Here is a 19873-nt window from a genome sequence, read left to right as displayed (position 1 = left end):
TGGCATACAGAGTTAGTGTGAATATCAGGCTTCAAGTTTTAATATGATTATGAAAAATTCATTATATTCTTATATTTAAAATTATTAATGTTAAAGTTGGCAAACTCTTAACTAATATTAAGACTGTTTCTAAATCACGTTAATTTTCTTAGGAAAACTACATAGAATCTTTTATCTGTTTAGAAGCAACCTTAGCAAGCAACAAAGCCCAGATCATGTTCTCACGTATAAAACCTACACTGTTATAGATAACACCTATTTAAAAACAAAAGACAAACTCTTGTGTATTTTTTTCTATTTCTTTAAATACATAGCAAATTGATTCTTCTATTTTTGGAAAGAAATTTTATTTCGTATTTTTATTTTCATGTGTGTGGAAGTCCTAAGCTGATGCTGGGATTAAAGGCTACATGCCACACCTGCCTAACTTTTATGTGGATTCTGAGGATCCAAATTCCAGTCAATACCTACACATCAAGAGCATTATCTATTGAGTCCTCCTTCCAGCCTGGCAAACAATCTTTAATAGTAAGTCAATGAGGTTGTTAAAGTGTGTGGGGATACTACTGGGGTGCTCCACCCTTTCCCCTGCATGGACTGTGTTCTTCTTTCAGAAGATGCTGCTGTGGCTAGGATCTTCTTAGCAAAGGGAATTTTCTACAAACAAAATTTGAGTTTTCACATTGTATTTAATCACTTGTCATTTTAGGGTGTATATATTAAAACAAAGCTTCTATTTGGGAGCAACATGCCATCACTATGAGGCTCTATGCAGCCTAAAGGGTCTAATGGGTTTTCTAAACATAATGGCCATCAGGAATGGGAAGTCATCTGTCATAGACTAAGTTGATGTGGAAACCAAATACCAAAATGTGCAGTACCACCCTTTATCATGATGGACTTTTTTGGGGTGGGAGTCAAGTCTCATGTAGCTCAGAATGACTGCGAGGCTGACCTTGAACTCCTGATCCTCCTACCTTCCCCCAACTGCTGGGATCACAGCCATGTGGCATCATGCTTGGGTATATGACTTATGGACAGACAATTTAGAGGTAGAAGTACCTTGATGTCCTTAAATAAATTTATCTCATTTCTTTTAAAAAATATACACCCATGATAGTATGTTCTGGAAAAAAAATGTGTCCTATGGGCCTTGCTCTTTTTTTTTGTTTGCTTGTTTTTTGCAGTCCTCTAGTTATAAACACAGGCATGGGGCTAGAGAGCCAGTTGAGTAGTGGAGGGTACTTGTTACTCTTCCAGAAGACCCAAGTTCCATGCTGGGTAGCTCACAATCACCTGTTACACAGCTACAGGGGATCTGACACCCTCTTCTGGAATACAGGTAGACATATGCATGCATGAAAATAAAAACTAAAAGGAAAGTTACTTTTGTAATTAGAAAAATGTAAAGTCAAAAGATGAAAGAAAAAAAAGAAAAGGTGACAAATGCCTTTATTCCCAACACCCAGGAGACAGAGGCAGGCAGATCTCTGAGTCAGCCAAGGCTACACAGAGAAACCCTGTCTCAAAAAATTGAAAATGTAAAGCCGAGAAGAAAAGTCTAATTCAGCCGATCATCTATCTGATCAAGAACTCCTTACAGTTCAGTGACTCAGCCGCGGGACAGGGTGTGAATGTACGATTTGCTGAGAATGACAACTGCATGGCTGGTGCCAATGCAGACCACGCCCACAGCTACTTCACACCCGAGACCACAACACAGGTGAGGAAGGAGTCGCTGCAGAGATGTGGAGAAACTGGAGCCCTTTTAAGTTGCTGGCAGGATTGCAAATGGTACAGCTGATGTACAAAATTTGGTCAAAACACTAGGCAGAATTATATAACCTGGCCAGTCTACTGACATCCAAGACAACTGAAAACATACTCCTACAGCAAACCTTGTACAAGAATGTTTGTAGCAGGATCATTCCATTGTTAAAGGTGGAAAGCCAAACAGTCGTTGGTTTCCTAAGATAGTGTACCCACATAATGAAATCCTATCTGGTCATAAAAAGGAATGAAGTACTACTATACGTTTACTACTTCAATTGAAAGAAGCCAGTCACCAAGGCACGCCTTTGTGATTCCATTCATATGAAGTGTCCAGAACTGACAACCCTATAGGAAAAGGTTGATTAGCTGCCTATAGTTGAAAAGGCCAGTAGGCGGGTCTAAAGGAATTGCTATCTGTTAATAAAGAATTTTTTCTAGGCTAATGAAAAGAGTCTGAAATTATGCTACACAGCTTTATGTATGTACTAAAATCATTAGATAATAAACTTAGGTGAATTTTATGGTAGATCATGTCTCAATGAAGCTGAGCAGTGGTAATTAAGCCCACTTATGGCTATGCACTCATGTTTTCCCCTTTAAAAATGATACAATACAGTCTTTGGACAGTTGTAGAGCATTTGTCTAGCACACAAGGCCCTGGGTTCAATCCCCAGGCATCACACACACGATATACTCTTTTAAAATGACAATTTTATCACTGATAATTTATTTGCTCTTGAGCTTATATGTGGAGATATTATCAAAACATCTCTTACTAGAATTATTGCTGGACCTCACAGCTGCGTTAATAACATACCTTGAGGTCACTTAGGACTTAATACTGCTGTCCTAGTCAGCCTGTTTAAGCTGCCTTTAAAAGAACAATGTAACTTGCCTTGGACTTTCCATGTAATCTATCTAAGCTAATGCACAGCTTTGATCTTTTCCGCATGCTGAGCCCAGAAAAACATATGTGTGTCTGTGTGTGTGTGTGTGTTATGCTAATCATTAGCTGAGAACAGCAAACAGGATGCACGTGAACTTATGCAATAAATATGTGCACTAATGCTTCATTCCTTCTCAAGTGACACGTTCTTTCTGAGCTACTCAATACATACAAAGCAAAAGCCCTTTGTTAGGGACCAGACAAGACAGACATCAGGCAGGCACAGGGACACAGATCCAGACTCATATAATAGGCTGTTTACAGCTGGCCAGAACCCATAAGCCACAGAGAGAAGACAGACACAGGGACGGAAATAGAGGACTCAATCAAGCTCACTCCTGGTTACATCACTCCAAGAGAAGTGCTTTGATTTCTTTCCTTAATGCAGCACTAATGCAGATTGATAACTCCGAGTCACCAGTGAATTTATTGCTTGGTGACATGATTAAGAAATCTATAAATGGACCCAGACACATCTTTAAACATTTTACCAGTCATTTTTCTGGCTCATGCACAATTTGGACAAGTTTCTTAGCCCCGAATGTGACTTTTCCCCAGGAATAAAAGAGAACCAATTATAATCTGAATGGCTATAATAGTATCTTCTCACTTTTAGACAATTAACTGTTCACAGACCAAAGGAAAAAAATAAGAACAAATGGAAGGTCCATGAATCAAAAGCACAGAAACAGTTGTGAAACCTAACACAAAGTTATACCTAAAGTGAGCAATGAAAACTGCATCTGCCCTAGATTCTATGCAGTCTCCAGCTCCATACCAGACACCACAGACTAACTGCCAACACTATATATGTAGTCACTTACTACAGTTCTCAGTCACGTGTTTTCTACTCACAACTCCAGGAAGTAATAATTGCCTTAACTTCAGTCTAAGTCACTAAGACCGAGTGACTTCACAGCTTCATAAATATTAGAAAGTGATGTCAGTGGGCTGGGGGGAGCAATGACAGGACGGACTGGAGGGTAGTGCAGGTGCCATGGCATACATGTGGCAGCCAGAGGACAGCGTTCATGAGTTGGTGGCAAGCACCTTATCTGCTGAGCCATCTCCTAGCTAATCAATTAAAACAATGAAAAAACTAGGGCCATGTGTGAGTGCATACTTGACCCCCATACATCCTTTATTCACTCAAGCCCCTCCAGCCTTACCTTTAATTTAGTGTTCAGTAAAGGGTTAGTGAGTACACCAAGAGGTAAGTGTGTTATATAGAAGATGAATTCCCAGATGAGACTCAGAACACTTAACAATAACTCAAACAGCCCACAAGTTCAGATCACTCAGTTCACCCTACCTGCCTGAGTGTGTTCCGATGGCCACCACTGTACCACTTGGATGAAAATCTGCACAATGTCCTGGTTCCTAGAGGAGAAGAGGACAGCCGTTGAGGGTGTGGTTTGAATAGGTATGCCCTCATAGACTTATGTGTTTGAATGCTTGACCCACAGGGATTGGCACTATTGGGGGGGGGCGCTTGTTGGAGGAAGTGTGTCACCGTGGGGTGGGTTTTGGGGTCTCAAAAGCTCAAGCTATACCCGGTGTGGGACACAGTTTACTCTCTATTGCCTGTGGATCAAGATGTAGAACTCTCAGTTCCTCCAGCACCATGTCCCACCATGTTGATAATCAACTATACCTCTGAAACTGCAACCCAGTCCCAAGTAAATGTTTTCCTTTCTAAGAGTTGCCACGTTCATGATGTCTATTCACAGTAATAGAACACTGACAAAGACAGAGGGAATAGGAGAACGACTCCCTAGAGCCAAGGGAAACAAATGAGCAGTCTCCGCTTATAGCAGCACATGACTTTAATCCTAGCATGGGGAGGCAGAGGCAGAGATATGGGTTTGAGGTCAGCCTGGTCTACAGAGCAAGGTCCAGAACAGCCAAGGCTACACAGAAAAACCTGTCTCAACCCTGAACCCCCAAAGACAAAAAGCCCTCACGTATTTCTTTCAGGCTAGAAAGGAATACAGTAGGGAGCACTCATAAAGAAGACAGTGTCTGTTACAGCATTTACTGAAACCAAGTGCAACACCACAGAGGCCCAAATATCCCATAATTAATGCTCCACAAATACATGAAATCATCCTACTTTTACCACTGACACTGAGAGAAAAATTGGGAGTGTACATGGCTATCTTGCTTCTTCAATGTAGAATCACATTATAACTTAAGACCAAACATTTCCCTCTTACTCTAAGCCTTTGCCAAATACAAATTTAAATCAATACGTAATCCTTTTTTCCTTTGTTGTTTCATCTGCCAGTGGGAGGAGTTTGCACGGGAAATTATCCACTCACATCCACAAGCCTGGTCCACTCCAGCCTGTGCTCCACTGAGTTCCACATGCACACCTGCCTGTCCTGAGCACACGTCAAGAGCAAATCTTTGAAGGGATGTGTTGCAAGGCCCCAGAGTTCATCTGTATGACCCTGAAAATGAAAAACCTTGTTGTAAGAACCAGTGGGTATCACCAAAAAATAACAGAAACCGCTGGCCCCGCAGAGCTTACCTGCACTTCTATTTGGAAGCCATCGTTAAACGTTCCCCGTAAAATAAAGTTTCGTGATGTACCTACTAGAAATTGTTCTGCCTTTCCTTCTGCAACAGCTCTAATTGTGCCATACTGATCAGGAACCTGGAACAAATGAATGTGTGCAGTTACCGTAAGCAGAGGAACATGCGATCATTACTACCTGAGTAGTGCTGTGTTCTCAGCTGGATGCAGTTATAGGGCAATAAAGACAGACTAAATCTGAAACAATGTGGAAGTCTCATCGTATTGTAATTTAATGTTCAATTATATTTTATTACACAGAAGTTATATTATAAACATCTTTGCCTCATTTATAGTAATTAACTTTGTAGTACAAGGTCTCCTACAGTTTCTCACCTTGATCTCATTTCACCTCAGTAAAATTTAATTTATATTCCATATGATTCCAAGAGTTAAGGGTTAGAAGTGTGGGGAGACGAGTAAGCTCTACTGAAGCTTGTAAAGAAGATAGCCTAAGTTTTGCTTTATGTTCTTCTGGGTATTCATTCTTGATTGTCAAAATGACCAAAATAGAAAAATGTTAGTAAATCAAAAACACAGTTGGTCTTTTTATCTGTAGAGTCACAGTCCAAGGATTCAATCAACTATGGATTGAAAATACCAGAGTGAAAAAAAACCTGTCTGTACTGAATATGCACCACCCTCCATCACTTCCTGTACCACTCAGGAAAACGTTCTGACAGCATTCATATTGTATCAGATATGGTAAGCAACACACGGGTAACTAAAGCGCAAGCACACAAAACACTTGACCTGAGGACCCACAATGTCTGGATTCCGTGGGGAGATCAGAAACTGCTCCCCTATAGATGTGAAAGGATGACTGCATTGTAAAGTATTTTAAAGGCCATCCATTTCACGTCTACGCTATGTGATATAACAGTGATTTTTACACCAATGACTACAACGATCTCACAGAGTGACTCTGAAGCGGTGCACTCTTCATGAAGGGGCACCAAATGCCTCTGCTCATAGTGTTTGCCTAGCCTGTGTCAGGCCCTGAGTTCAATTTCTTGCACTGCAAAATAAACAATGAAAGCCCTCAAAAACTCCAAATTATTTTGTTTGAAACAGATGATTCTGTGACATAACAAACTCTCCCCTCTGGGAGAGGGAAAGGAATGGTAAGGACTGTATCAGTTTCTCAGAAAAGTTATCTCAAAATGGGACAAAATGCACGAGGAGAAGCTTTACTATTTAAAGATTTTAGTGTTCCATTGCCAGTCTTACCTCGATATCTCTTTCAGGGTTGAGATCATGATCCCACAGAATTATTTTTCTGTCCTTTCCTCCTCCAGTTAATAGCATTCCATTCCGCATCTGACAAAGTGTAAATACACTGCCATCGTGAGCTTTGATTTGTCTGCTGATCTGATAGACACCTAATATGGTAATGGGAAAATAAGAAGGACAGTAATAACACTTGACAGGGTTTCTCTGTCTAGCAGCCCTAGCTGCCCTGAACTAGTGCTGTGGATCAGACAGGCCCAGACTCACAGAGATCCGCCTGCCTCTGTTTCCTGAGTGCTGGGATTACAGGCGTGCGCCACCAGCGCCTGGCATGACAACACATTAAACTTTAGTGTCTTTCTGGAAAAAGCTTCAGCAGAGCTACAGGATGCCCATAGCTTCATAATCAAAAACCAATTCTCAGCAAGTTACTGAATCACAGCAGGGAGAGAAGCTTAAGGCTGAAAATAATCCTTCACATTTATGTCGATACTTATGGAGTCTAAAAATTATTTTCTTACAGAATGTAGCTGCAAACTTCACTGTCATCTCTTATGATAGTGTTGTGAAATATTAGGGTGGTGTCATTCTTCTGACTGTAGAGTAAGGGCAAAAGTATGAAAGTTATACACACATAATACCAGCTAGCTAATAATAAAGCTGTGACCAGGCAGGACCCAAGTCTTCCACTTCTGGAGACTTGAAAAGAAAAAAAAAAGTCTTTGTTCGCTTAGTACATAGCAGTCACTAATAATCTAATCACTCCTTTTAATCTGTTGAGAAATAGGAAGCTAGAGAAGAAATGATGTCACCCAACCCTGACCCGGGCCCATGATGCTTACTCTGAGGCCTCTGTCAATCAAGTGAGGCTAGTGAGGCAGGAGGACAGCTTTTGGAAGACAATGCCTTTGAGAATTAGTTACCAGGTTCACAATGGCAGCCAGAGCCTTGTTTAAACATGGCTGAAGTCAACAAATAGCCATAGATCTTGTGAGAAAAGGGGATGAAAGTTTTAAAACCATTCATTTTCTAAAATTGTATACCAGCTGATGAATGGATAAGCAAAACATGGGCAGCCAGGACAAACAATAGTGCACGCCTTTAATCCTAGTACTCAGGAGGTAAAGGCAGTCGGATTTCTGTGAGTTCGAGGCCAGCCTGGTCTACAGAGTGATTTCTAGGACAGGCTCCAAAGCTACAGAGAAACCCTGTCTCGAAAAACAAACAGACAAAAACAAAAAACCAAACAAACAAAAAAGAAAGTAGTTATACAAAGCCACACATTTCACATTATTTCAATAAATTACCTAGACTAGAGACACCTAGAGAGATGAGCGTGCTGCTAGTTGGAGCATGCTCCTTTCTGGGAGGCGCCAACAGGTGCTAAATCTGGATTAGTGAACGTTACACTCTTTAGAGGAGCACACTTGATACATGTGAACTATGCACTGACCAGACTCTTACTGAGACAATTTTTAACTTACTTTTCTACTGAGTCTGTCAATAAGTTTGTAAAATTAGCGAAAATGAACTAGGTTTGGGCAGCCTTAAAAAATTTTCAGTCACAGCTGATTCTGAAAAGGCCTCTCAGTGTGAGTGCATTAGTGGTAATATGTAATGGAGATGGCACACTGGCACAGAGAAAGGCAAGGCCTGTCTACTCAATCAATTGCCTCCACCTAAACTAACTTCACGACATGTTCAGTAGATGCCTGTCCTCACGATTTACTTATCTTATCTTACTTACTCTGATGGCATCTAGGTACCCAGGAGAGACAGGACACCTAAAAAAATGTGACTTTTCTGAGCACTGCTGATTGCCTTTAGGTCAGCAACAGAGAAAGGAAGAGAGCATGAACACTGCGAACAGCTGCACATTTAACTCTCCTTCCTTGTTTGTGCAGTCTGAAAGTAGCACATAAGAAATTACAAGCCGGGCGATGGTGGTGCACGCCTTTAATCCCAGCACTCGGGAGGCATTGACAGGCGGATCTCTGTGAGTTCGAGACCAGCCTGGTCTACAGAGCTAGTTCCAGGACAGGCTCCAAAGCCACAGAGAAACCCTGTCTCGAAAAACCAAAAAAAAAAAAAATTACAAAAATAGTCAGATGTGGTGGCTCACACCTTTAATTCTAGCACTCAGGAGGCAGAGGCAGGTGGATCTTTTGACTTGAAAACCAGCCTGGTCTAGAATGAATTCCAGGACAGCCAGGGCTACACAGAGAAACACTGTTTTGAAACACGCATGCACACACAGAGAGAAAGGTATTACCAAAATAGCCAGGCATGATGGTGCGTACTTTTTACTCCCTACACTTAGGAGGCGGAGGCAGAGGCAGTGGATCTCCGTGAATTCCAGGACAGTCAAGAGCTACACAGTGAGACCCTGTCCTCCAACAACAACAACAACAACAACAACAACAACAACAACAACCACCCATAAAAAATAGGTGGAGAGTTTCATGGTTCCTCATGGAGACCATAGTAAAGTAAAATCAAGGTTGTCTGTTGTTTATATGTAGATTATATATGTATAATAAACAAGCACATTAGAAAGTATCTTATGAAGAACATTAAAAATAACAGGAATGTTGGTAATGCTCACATTATTCCAGTTCAGACTTTCTCTCCTGGCCGGGTAAGGGGCAGGGCGGGACAGGACGGCGGACACATAACCTGCCACAGCACTAGGCATGAACTATGCAGCGCGTTTAACACGAGAATAATATACCTTTAGGTCCTTTCCCAGGTGGGGGCTCTATGGTAGTTTTGCTCCAGATAAGGATGATTCCACCTGAGTCTCCAGTGAGAACATCTCCATTCCCCAAGAATGCTAAACACTGAATGAATTTTGGTTTTTCATATTTCTACAAGAAAATAAGAATTTTCAGTTTTCTCTTTGGCATAGTGATTTTATGTTTACCCAACAATAAAAAAATTAGCATCATATGATACACACACACACACACACACACACACATCCAGTGATGTTACAACATTGTGATCCTTACCCCAAAAATTCCCTGTTTTCTCGTTAGTGAATTGCCACTCCAGGTCCAGAAAAAAATATGAGATTTACCACATGTAATTATAGTATTTGCATCTGTTGGGTGGAATTCCACAGCTAAAACAACTTCATTTGTCGTCTGTGAAAATAAAAAAAAAAATGACACTTTTAGAAGAACATATATCCTTACTGCTATCAAAATTCAATCATAGCTCCTTACAAAGACAGGGAAAATATTTTAGGAAATGCCTTTTCTTCTAAGATATAAGCCCTGGCTATCCTGGAACTCGTTCTGTAGACCAGGCTGGTCTTGAACTCAGAAATCTGCCTGCCTCTGCCTCCCTAGTGCTAGGATTAAAGGCGTGCACCACCATCACCTACCTGGCTTCGTAACAAAAATATTTTAACAACAGACTTCTAGATTCAAGCCTTAAATTTGACATCCGTATACTATTATATCGATTCTTATGTTTATTTATAAGAATAATAGCATACTTCTTATATGTTTGGGAAAGCACACTACAAGTGTAAGATGCAAGAGTAAAGTGTACTGTCCTAAAGCTCACAAGCACAGAGCCAACACAGAGCAGATCCCTTTCTAGTCACCTAGCCTCTGCCTGTCCATAGGGAATCAAGCAGAGGAGCGGTGTAGATGGAACCGCAAGCAGTGTACTCCTTTCATGTTTACAGTATTTTTCAATAATATATTAGTGAGATCCAGTCATGGTCAGTCTAAATGCTGTACTATTCCTTGGAAAGGAGGAAAAGTAAAAATAAAAAGTAAAAAAAAAAAGGACCACATTGCTTGCTAACTGGGATCAGGGTAGTTCCACTTTTTTTTTAGCTATTGCAAACAGCACTGCAATCTGCATTCTAGTGAATATATCAGTCTATTTATGTTGGGTTTATACTCCGGAAAAATCAGGTTGTGTCAGCAAGTAGGCCTATGCTCAGCCTTAAGAGGCAAAATAGTTTTCCAAGATGGTTCTACCGACATGCCCACCCAGCAGCAACTCCACATTGAACTTTAACTCATACAAAGCTATTATCAGGCCTCAGGTCTTTAATGACTTAAACAGAGAGAGCCCCATTAGAAAGCCGTAAGGTCAACACCCAGGGAGGAAGACAGTGGAGAGGAAGCCAGGGATATAGCCCTAGAACCAAGTCATTCCTGGCAAAATGCCTTGGTTCTTTTCTAGGAAGGCTTTCCTTTCTGTCCTAAACAGGAATAGATACCTGGAAGTCAAGCTTTACTTGCTTTGCAATCAGCTATTCTGGAAATGGACATTTAGGAGACTTTGGGGAATCTGGATGAGAAAGGAGGGGACAAGACAAGAATGAAACTCTGGTGGAGGCAATATTGGGTGGGGCCATCATATACGATGTCTGGGAAGTCTAGGCTGGAGGTACATAGTGTAGTATCTTCAGGCAGACAGTAATGCCTCAGTGGAGGGTCTGCAATGGAGTTCTGTACTAGCAACATATTCTAGAAAGGTGACGCTCTCACCTGGTAGACCTTAGTACAAAAGAGAAAAATTCACCTATTTCAATTTGCTGCCATTTCCCTACACTTCAGTGATGTAAATTATATAAAATGGTAATAGCTGAAAGATCATCTATGCCTTCAGTTATGTTTTTCAAAGTGTGAGGTTTTCTGACAGCCACATTCAAGTACAATATATATATGAGACAACAAAACCCCAGATTTTAAAGCAAAAGGCTGAAAACTTGAAATTTATACAAAGTAATCTCAACTAAAGATACAAGGAGCTGAAGCAAAATGTATATTCTTCCTTTTTTAACTTTTAAATTATGTATGTCTCTGTGTGGGCGTGTCCACCTAAGTATAGGTGCCCACGGGCTTAATCTCCCCAAAGCTGGAGTCACAGGGTGGTAGCTGATGTGGGTGCTAGGAGTTGATCTCAGGTCCTCTACAAGAGCAGGACCAGTTCTACCTGCTGAGCCATCGCACCAACCTTGAAAACATTCTTCTTTAAGGACGTATCCAAGTCATCCTGTACTCTTAAATTAACATTTCTGACCCATGTAAATGCAGCTGCGATGCTAACTTACAAGCTTCTTACAAGCCAGCCTGAGCCACACAATGGGATTGTGCTATTCTACAGCACTTATAAATGCTACATTCCCTCTAATTGCTCTAGCACTTCCTAGAATCATCACACAAAACCTTGTATGTTTATATGTGGCTTTCCGTCATATCAAGCATGTTCTTAAGTAAAACTTTCCTGTAAATTGAGAAAGCCTTAGAGTAGAGGCTGATTGACATGTCAAGTCCATTAAAAAGGCAGTAGCCAAGCAGGTGCTCATGGACATCTGTCTGTCTACTTTGATATTTCAGTAGCATGATGTTTTCTGAAATATGAACCTGTTCCAAGTGGACTATTTTGTTTTATCTCACTGTAGTGTCATTATCACAGATACCTGCCAAATTGAAAAACTGATAAATATGAACTGTGAATTTATTCTTATAATCTGGATACACATTTACTATAAATTCAAATACCTGTCAAATAATGGACTCTAAAAGATAATATCCACAATTCATTTTGATTTACCTTTATCTCTGCTACTTTTGACTTTTTCTGCCAGTCCCATACAGTAAGCATATGTTCATTGGAGTCATCAATAACGCATAAATGAACACCTGAATCCTAAATAAAAGTAAATGTGAATGGAAATGTCATTATTAAAACTACTAACAGTGATATCATGAAAAAATTTGTTAAACTATTGAGACACAACTGAATGTACTATTTATAAAAAATTATGCTTTTTTAGAAACACAGTAACTCATGTGTTAAAACCACTAAAATGAGAGTAGTGTTTGACTGTTAGAATTAAGGAAAGCTGAAGAGTATGGGCCATTCTAACTAGTCTTAGGATTTTAACAGTGACACCAAACCCATGACAACAGTTGCTGCTAGCCTGTTTTTGTTCTGTTAGATTCTCTTCTCCTGACCTGTCAGACTTCAGTGCCTTCAAACAAGCAAAGCTGGAAAATTCAGTTAAATGTTCTGCTTTACTAATGTCTCTTTTTTTCATGTCCCCAAAAATCCCTGTAGGTCAGAATACAGCGGGTGACTACAGGTAAGAACTGAAGGGAAACTATGAATAGCTGAATACATTCTGAAGTAGAAATGAAGCTCAGGAAAATGTAGCACTTAAAAATTTAAAATATGACTGTGAAAATACAGGTTTCTTACATACTTGATAAATGTAACCACTAATTCAAGGAAGTTAAATGCTCAGATGAGCAATATCTTATTTCCTTCTCATAATAAACCCTTGAAGCTTAAATGGCATCACTATACACAATTAAAAAAAAAGACTTTTTAAATGTGTTTTGCCTGTGTGTGTGTGTGTACACTGCACGAATACATGGGACCTGCTGAGGCCAGTAGATGGTGTTGAATCTGTTGGAACTGGAGTTACAGATGGTTGTGAGCCATCATGTGGGTGCTGGGGACTGAACACAGGTCCTCTGCAAGAGCAGCAAGTGCCTTAACCACTGAGCCATTTCTCCAACTCACTATGCACAAAATTACAGTAACAGTATCATCAATTCAGAACTAAGATAATTTGTGAATGCTAAGGAATACAAACTTCTGGTTGTCGCTTTTCTCTCATGTTAACACCAAAAAAAATATTTTATAGAAATAAAGCGTTGTGTCTGAATTTCCTAATAAGATGGACGTTTCCTATGACTCAAATTGAAATTAAAATACATCTGATTGTTTATCTCAAGCCGTACAACACTATGTCTATGTTCTTTTACCCATTTCCACCATACACTGGTATTCTATCTCAGGACAAAGACAACGTGATGGTTTAAATAAGGACGACCCCCAGAGACTCACAGATTTGAATGCTTAGTCACTATTTGAAAGGATTAGGAGGTGTGGCTTTGGTGGTGGAAGCGAGTCACTGGGGGTGCACTCTCAGCTTTCAGAAGCCCAGGAAAGCCCAGGGTCTCTTTCTTTTCCCTGTCTGAGAAACCAGATGTAGAACTCTTGGCTATCATGCCTGTCTGTGTGCCTTGTCATGTTGACTGAACTAAACCTCTGAAACTATAAGAAAGGCCCAATTAAATTCTTTTTTAAAATTAAAAGTTGTTCTGGTCATGGTGTTTTTTCACAGCAATAGAATACTGTCCAAGACAGACACATTAAATTTAAATGTAATACCTTGATCCTACCTAAATCAAATTTAGTACTTAGATTACAGTATTAGCTATATAACAATAGCTATGCTGAAAATAACTAGCATCTCGTTTTTGGACAGATACAAGATTACACATATACACAAAACAAACTCAGGCTTAGCTTGCTTACTTTTAAAAAGTAACTGTGACTTACTGCTTTTGAAAAAGCCAGGCATCCTACTCCACGCTCAAAAGTTCCAAGTCCAATGACATGTAGTGTGGAAAGGCTTACTGAATCCCACACTCTGACATGGGGTTGCAGAGGCTGCAAAACACAAGACAGAACTAGCATGTCCAAGTGGGTGCAGATATGTGCATCACTCCACACAGCATACACATGTGCATCACTCCACACAGCATACACATGTGCATCACTCCACACAGCATACACATGTGCACCACTACCACACAGCATACACATGTGCACCACTACCACACAGCATACACATGTGCACCACTACCACAGCATACACATGTGCACCACTACCACACAGCATACACATGTGCATCACTACCACACAGCATACACATGTGCATCACTCCACACAGCATACACATGTGCACCACTACCACACAGCATACACATGTGCATCACTCCACACAGCATACACATGTGCATCACTACCACACAGCATACACATGTGCACCACTACCACACAGCATACACATGTGCACCACTCCACACAGCATACACATGTGCACCACTACCACAGCATACACATGTGCACCACTACCACACAGCATACACATGTGCACCACTACCACACAGCATACACATGTGCACCACTACCACACAGCATACACATGTGCACCACTACCACACAGCATACACATGTGCACCACTACCACACAGCATACACATGTGCACCACTACCACAGCATACACATGTGCACCACTACCACACAGCATACACATGTGCACCACTACCACACAGCATACACATGTGCACCACTACCACACAGCATATACATGTGCACCACTACCACACAGCATACACATGTGCACCACTACCACACAGCATACACATGTGCACCACTACCACACAGCATACACATGTGCACCACTACCACACAGCATATACATGTGCATCACTACCACAGCATACACATGTGCACCACTACCACACAGCATACACATGTGCACCACTACCACAGCATACACATGTGCACCACTACCACACAGCATACACATGTGCACCACTCCACACAGCATACACATGTGCATCACTCCACACAGCATATACATGTGCATCACTCCACACAGCAATTTGCTTTTTGCTTTTGTTGTTTTGGTTTTTTGAGGCAACGTTTCTGTGTAGGCCTGGCTGTCCTGGAACTCAGATATCCACCTGACTTTGCCTCCTGACTATTGGGATCAAGGCGTGCACCACCACACCCAGCCCAATTTGCCACCTTAGTTAAGATAAAAACTACAAAATTGAGACGTGCCTCCAAACAATAGGTACTTCCCCACTCATACTATGGGAATAAGAGTGACCAATGCAGCAAATGTTATGCCATAACAGAATCTGCAACTCTCACGCTGGAGAAAAGGAGAGAGACAGATTGTAGTCAGCTTTTACAGCTACTAAAAGGTAGAGTTAAGATTCCAAGTCTAATGTGCTCTGGGTACTTAGTTTTTTGAGACAAAATCCTACAATTTTATCCAGGCTGATCTCAAACTCTTAAACTCAAGCAATCCTCCTGCTTGGGGCCACTACAGGTGTGGGTCCATCATCTCTGCTACTTTGCTTTTAGTATTACATTTATTCTATAATGTACCTTAAAAAAAACCTGTTTACTAAGTTCTATGGAAACAATCCTTGAAAGAATAAAGAACTGGGAGGGATCTTCAGCACCATCATCCAATGTAACCTCCCACTTGTAGCCTTTCTTTATAGAAACTGAACCCAGAGAACATCATGTACACAGACTAGTCATCAATTCACTGCTGATCTCAGAAATAAGACATGTTATATAAAACAATCTACTGAAACCAAAGAGCAACTGAAACTCTAAGATGTCAGCAGATTTCCTAACAGAGAATAAGGAGGGCCCATCAACTGGAGGAATTTAGTTTAACGAGCCTAACTTTTAACGAGCAAGAGTCCTTACATTTTCACACGTAGACACTTCCCTAGGTAGGCTACTTACTATTTAGAAGGAAACAGTAGCTTGAATCCTGCATTTAAGACCTTCTTACATTCTACTATTTTCCCAATAGTAGAGATCCTTTCGTACACACCTTCAGCAAGTCAAGCAATGGGCAGTGGGAGAAGAGACAAAACACTGGCTGCTCACCCTTCCATCCTTGTCCACTCCAGCTATCTGTCCAGTGGCGATCCTTATCTTGTCAGGATGTACAGCCAGGCTAAAGAGCAGTATTAACAATAATTTAAATACAGAAACATGAAACAGCAGAACATGCCTTTGTATCAATATATTTTTTCAAATAAATATTTTTCAGTCTTAAAAACACACCTGACCTATTTATTTTTATTAGTAAATTAAAAAACCTCTGTTTTTCTTTCTTAGTACATTTACGGAATACTAAATTAATAGAAAATATTTAGTCATAATTTGGTATAAGAATGGAAACCATTGGGGCTGGAGAGATGGCTCAGAGGTTAAGAGCATTGCCTGCTCTTCCAAAGGTCCTGAGTTCAATTTCCAGCAACCACATGGTGGCTCACAACCATCTATAATGAGATCTGGTGCCCTCTTCTGGCATGCAGGCAGGCATGGGAGGAATGTTGTATACATAATAAATAAATAAATAAATAAATAAATATTTTTAAAAAAAAATAATGGGAACCATTTTCATGTGTTCAAATTCCCTTTTAGTCACTATACATAAGCAGACATGTTTACATGGCTTTATGAAGTATGGCCCAGTATAATTTTCATCTATTAAAATGTAAGCATAGCTTCATCTTTACATAATCCTTATACACTTACTAACAATTCTTTAGTATTTTAAGCATTTCTACAAACAAAAAGCAGCACCAAAGGTCTTCCAATATAATTTTACCAACATGCAGCTAGTTCTTAATATTAAGCTTTTGTAACTCTAACCCAGGGTAATGAGTTCTAAATGAAAATGGTAAATATTGTAGCAACTGTACTCTGACTGACCGTGGCACACACAAAGTCAACCACAAATTGTGTGAGCACGGCTGTGTAGGTGTGCAAGCCTGACTTTGGAGGCCAGAGGACAATGTTGGGTGTCTTCCTCTATCACACTCTACCTCATTTAATATTTACAAGTTAAATTTTTATTACATTTATTTATTTGCGTGTGCAAGTCTGTGCATGTAGGTGCATGAACGCTGTAGAAATCAGAGAACTACTTATGGGAGCTGGTTTTCTTCTCCAACCATGTAGAACACACTGTCAAGCATGTATAATGCTTATTTATGGGGAGAGGGCATGGGGAGGCCAAAGGGAGACCGTAGGTGTTAAAGTTCTACCACGTGGGTTCTAGGGATGGAGCTCAGCTTGTCAGTTTGGCTCACTTGCTGAGCCATTTTGTAATTAAGGAGTCAGCTCAACTGGAAAGAATTTTTGTTTCCTGCTATGCATTGCTAATTATTTTCCAGAAGAATTTAATTAACTTGTCACATGAGATAAAAATGTTCCAAAGTTATAAAACTTCTCCATACTAAGAATTGTATCTTTTGAATTATTTCAATAATTTGGCATAAATGATATAAAGTTTTCATTTCTAAGGAGCTAGAGTTTACCAATATTTCTCTAATTTCTTTTCTTCTTAAGCAGTTTATACCCTGCATCTAGACATTAAAACTAAAACTTTAGGGGCTGGAGAGATGGTTCAGAACACTGGCTGCTCTTTGAGAGGACACAGGTTAAATATTTAGCACCCACATGAAAGCTCACAATTTTCAGTAACTCCAGCTCCAGGGGATTCAACATACTCATACATGCATACATACATGTAAACATGTAGACAAAATACCAATGCATGTACAATAAAATAAATGTCATTAAAAAATAAAACTATTATGGTAACATTTTGTTGTATTTATCTCTGTTTCAAACAAGAAATTTAAATTATAATTTCTGCACTAGGTAATACATTATTTGCATGGCTGTAGTATCAAAGGATATTTTAAAAAAAATATTCAGAAAGTCTTTTTCCTATCTGCACCAATTGGTAAGATCGTCTCTACCTTAACCTCTGACACCACTTAAAGGTAACCACTATAGCTAGTGTCTTTTCATTGGGAACTGCAGGAATACTTTACATGTGGAAGACAAAATAGTATTTCACACCACTTCTTCCTCCATACGAGTGAGAACACGTATTTGCTTGCCTGCTTTTTAACAGTGGTCCTTTCCTGTTTCTATGGCAGGGTCTCACTACTGCATTAACCACCACACTCTGACTTCTATACACATGGAACTGGCACCCAGCTGAGAGGTGAGATCCTTCTAATGTGAGCACGGTAACACTGTGCAAATTCTGTACACACAGAATATTGCAAGTAGAAAGTGTTTTTATCTTTTTAAAAGGCTGAATGTCATCTATGTAGTATCCTAGCTTTCATGCATGAGAGAAACTTTTATCTACTTGACAGGACAGTGTAAAGAAGCTAAGCTTCGAAACGTGAGGAAACGGATTCTAAATGACAGAATTTAACTAAAGAGTAGCAACATTCACTGAGTAAAACCCAAGCCTAAGCATTTAAAAAGAGCTCTGCTCTTACAGTTTGACACCACACTGTATACTTAGGATTGGATTCAGCTTATGGATTCTCCCTCTCATAAAGGAAAACCTGAAGCCCAAAATTTATCACACAGAGCAAACCCTCAATACATAATACTAAGCAATGAATGAAAAACTACTTCCAGAAATTCATGAAGCCTAGTCTTTCTTCATGGGTTGAATATGGCAGGCCAGACAGAAAGGACTAGAGACCTGAGGCAGCAGACAGATTCTACTGAGATTTAGAGCAGTGTATTTTATCGCTATTGATTCCACATACGGTATTTAAAGGTAACATTTTTATTTTAAAAAATATATTCCGGGGCTGGAGAGATGGCTCAGTGGTTAAGAGCATTGCCTGCTCTTCCAAAGGTCCTGAGTTCAATTCCCGGCAACCACATGGTGGCTCACAACCATCTGTAAAGAGGTCTGGTGCCCTCTTCTGGCCTGCAGACATGCACACAGACAGAATATTGTATACATAATAAATAAATAAATATTTTAAAAAGACGAGAGCTGTGATTTAAAAAAAATATATATCCCATAGTCTAAATAACATCTTTACTTATGTTCTAAGCCTTCCAATGGTAAATTTTCAGTACAACTCAAATAATAACAATAATAACAACAATTATGATGAAGGTAGGCAAACACAAAACTGACAAATGGCAACCGACACCAACCATTTCACACAGTCTGTATGGCCCAGGTAATGTCGCTGAGTCCTCTCCTCATAATTAAATAGTACCACTACTGATGCAATGAAATAAACTATCTCCCCCGTTGGAAGCAGGTAAACATTTGCTCGACAGTCCTTTCCCCGATAACCATATCTTAAATGAAAAGTCAAGGTTTTAAAGGGCGTTTAAATCTCAGGGGCAATTGGGGAGCTATGGAGAAACAATGAAGAGAGAACTGTGTCAGGAACATTCGCATTCCTTACCTGCCCAATCCTGAGACTCTTCCTGTATTGTCTTAATGTCTACATTCCTAGCATGTACCAATCACTGCCATACACACAACTCTGAACAATCAAATGTGAGCCTGTGTGATAGTATGCCAGGAGGAAGCATACATATAGACCCTTCTTGAGAAGGCTCTAAGGCTCACCAGCAAAGTAATGTGGGTGTTGGGCCTAACATGACGAATAAGCCTAGTTAAGTCTGATATACAGAATGGTAATAAAAACCTGTGCTAAATTTCAGGATTGGCAAACTTCTCCAAGCTAATTTAATTTTGCCCAGTGTAAGGAATTTAAAGCATGTGGAGAGGGGAGCATAGAAAACCAGAGACAGAGAACTAGTCTCCTTCTGTTTCACTGAGTTTCTTAGGGGCTATAAATGAGACCTTCCAGGTAGAATCAGGAAAGGTCAATATTAAACCATCGTGTG

At 40.1% G+C, this 19873-nt stretch overlaps 1 protein-coding gene across 6 annotated transcripts in view; it reads right to left on the bottom strand.

The window, feature by feature from the left end:
• Positions 1-19873, bottom strand: part of Eml4 (EMAP like 4) — a 119023-nt gene that overhangs the window by 17529 nt on the left and 81621 nt on the right. For all 6 annotated transcript variants that reach the window (XM_075955612.1, XM_075955613.1, XM_075955608.1 and 3 more), the window contains 10 exons: positions 19166-19315; positions 16058-16127; positions 13911-14021; positions 12111-12206; positions 9539-9673; positions 9259-9394; positions 6528-6679; positions 5253-5378; positions 5041-5172; positions 4032-4099 (listed from right to left, as the gene is read on the bottom strand). In XM_075955612.1, the coding sequence (XP_075811727.1) occupies positions 4032-4099; positions 5041-5172; positions 5253-5378; positions 6528-6679; positions 9259-9394; positions 9539-9673; positions 12111-12206; positions 13911-14021; positions 16058-16127; positions 19166-19315 (1176 nt within the window). The remainder of the gene's footprint in view (positions 1-4031; positions 4100-5040; positions 5173-5252; positions 5379-6527; positions 6680-9258; positions 9395-9538; positions 9674-12110; positions 12207-13910; positions 14022-16057; positions 16128-19165; positions 19316-19873) is intronic.

Source organism: Microtus pennsylvanicus, chromosome 21, assembly GCF_037038515.1.
Source record: "Microtus pennsylvanicus isolate mMicPen1 chromosome 21, mMicPen1.hap1, whole genome shotgun sequence".
Classification (NCBI taxonomy): domain Eukaryota; kingdom Metazoa; phylum Chordata; class Mammalia; order Rodentia; family Cricetidae; genus Microtus; species Microtus pennsylvanicus.
This window is presented reverse-complemented; position numbering and strand designations above follow the sequence as displayed.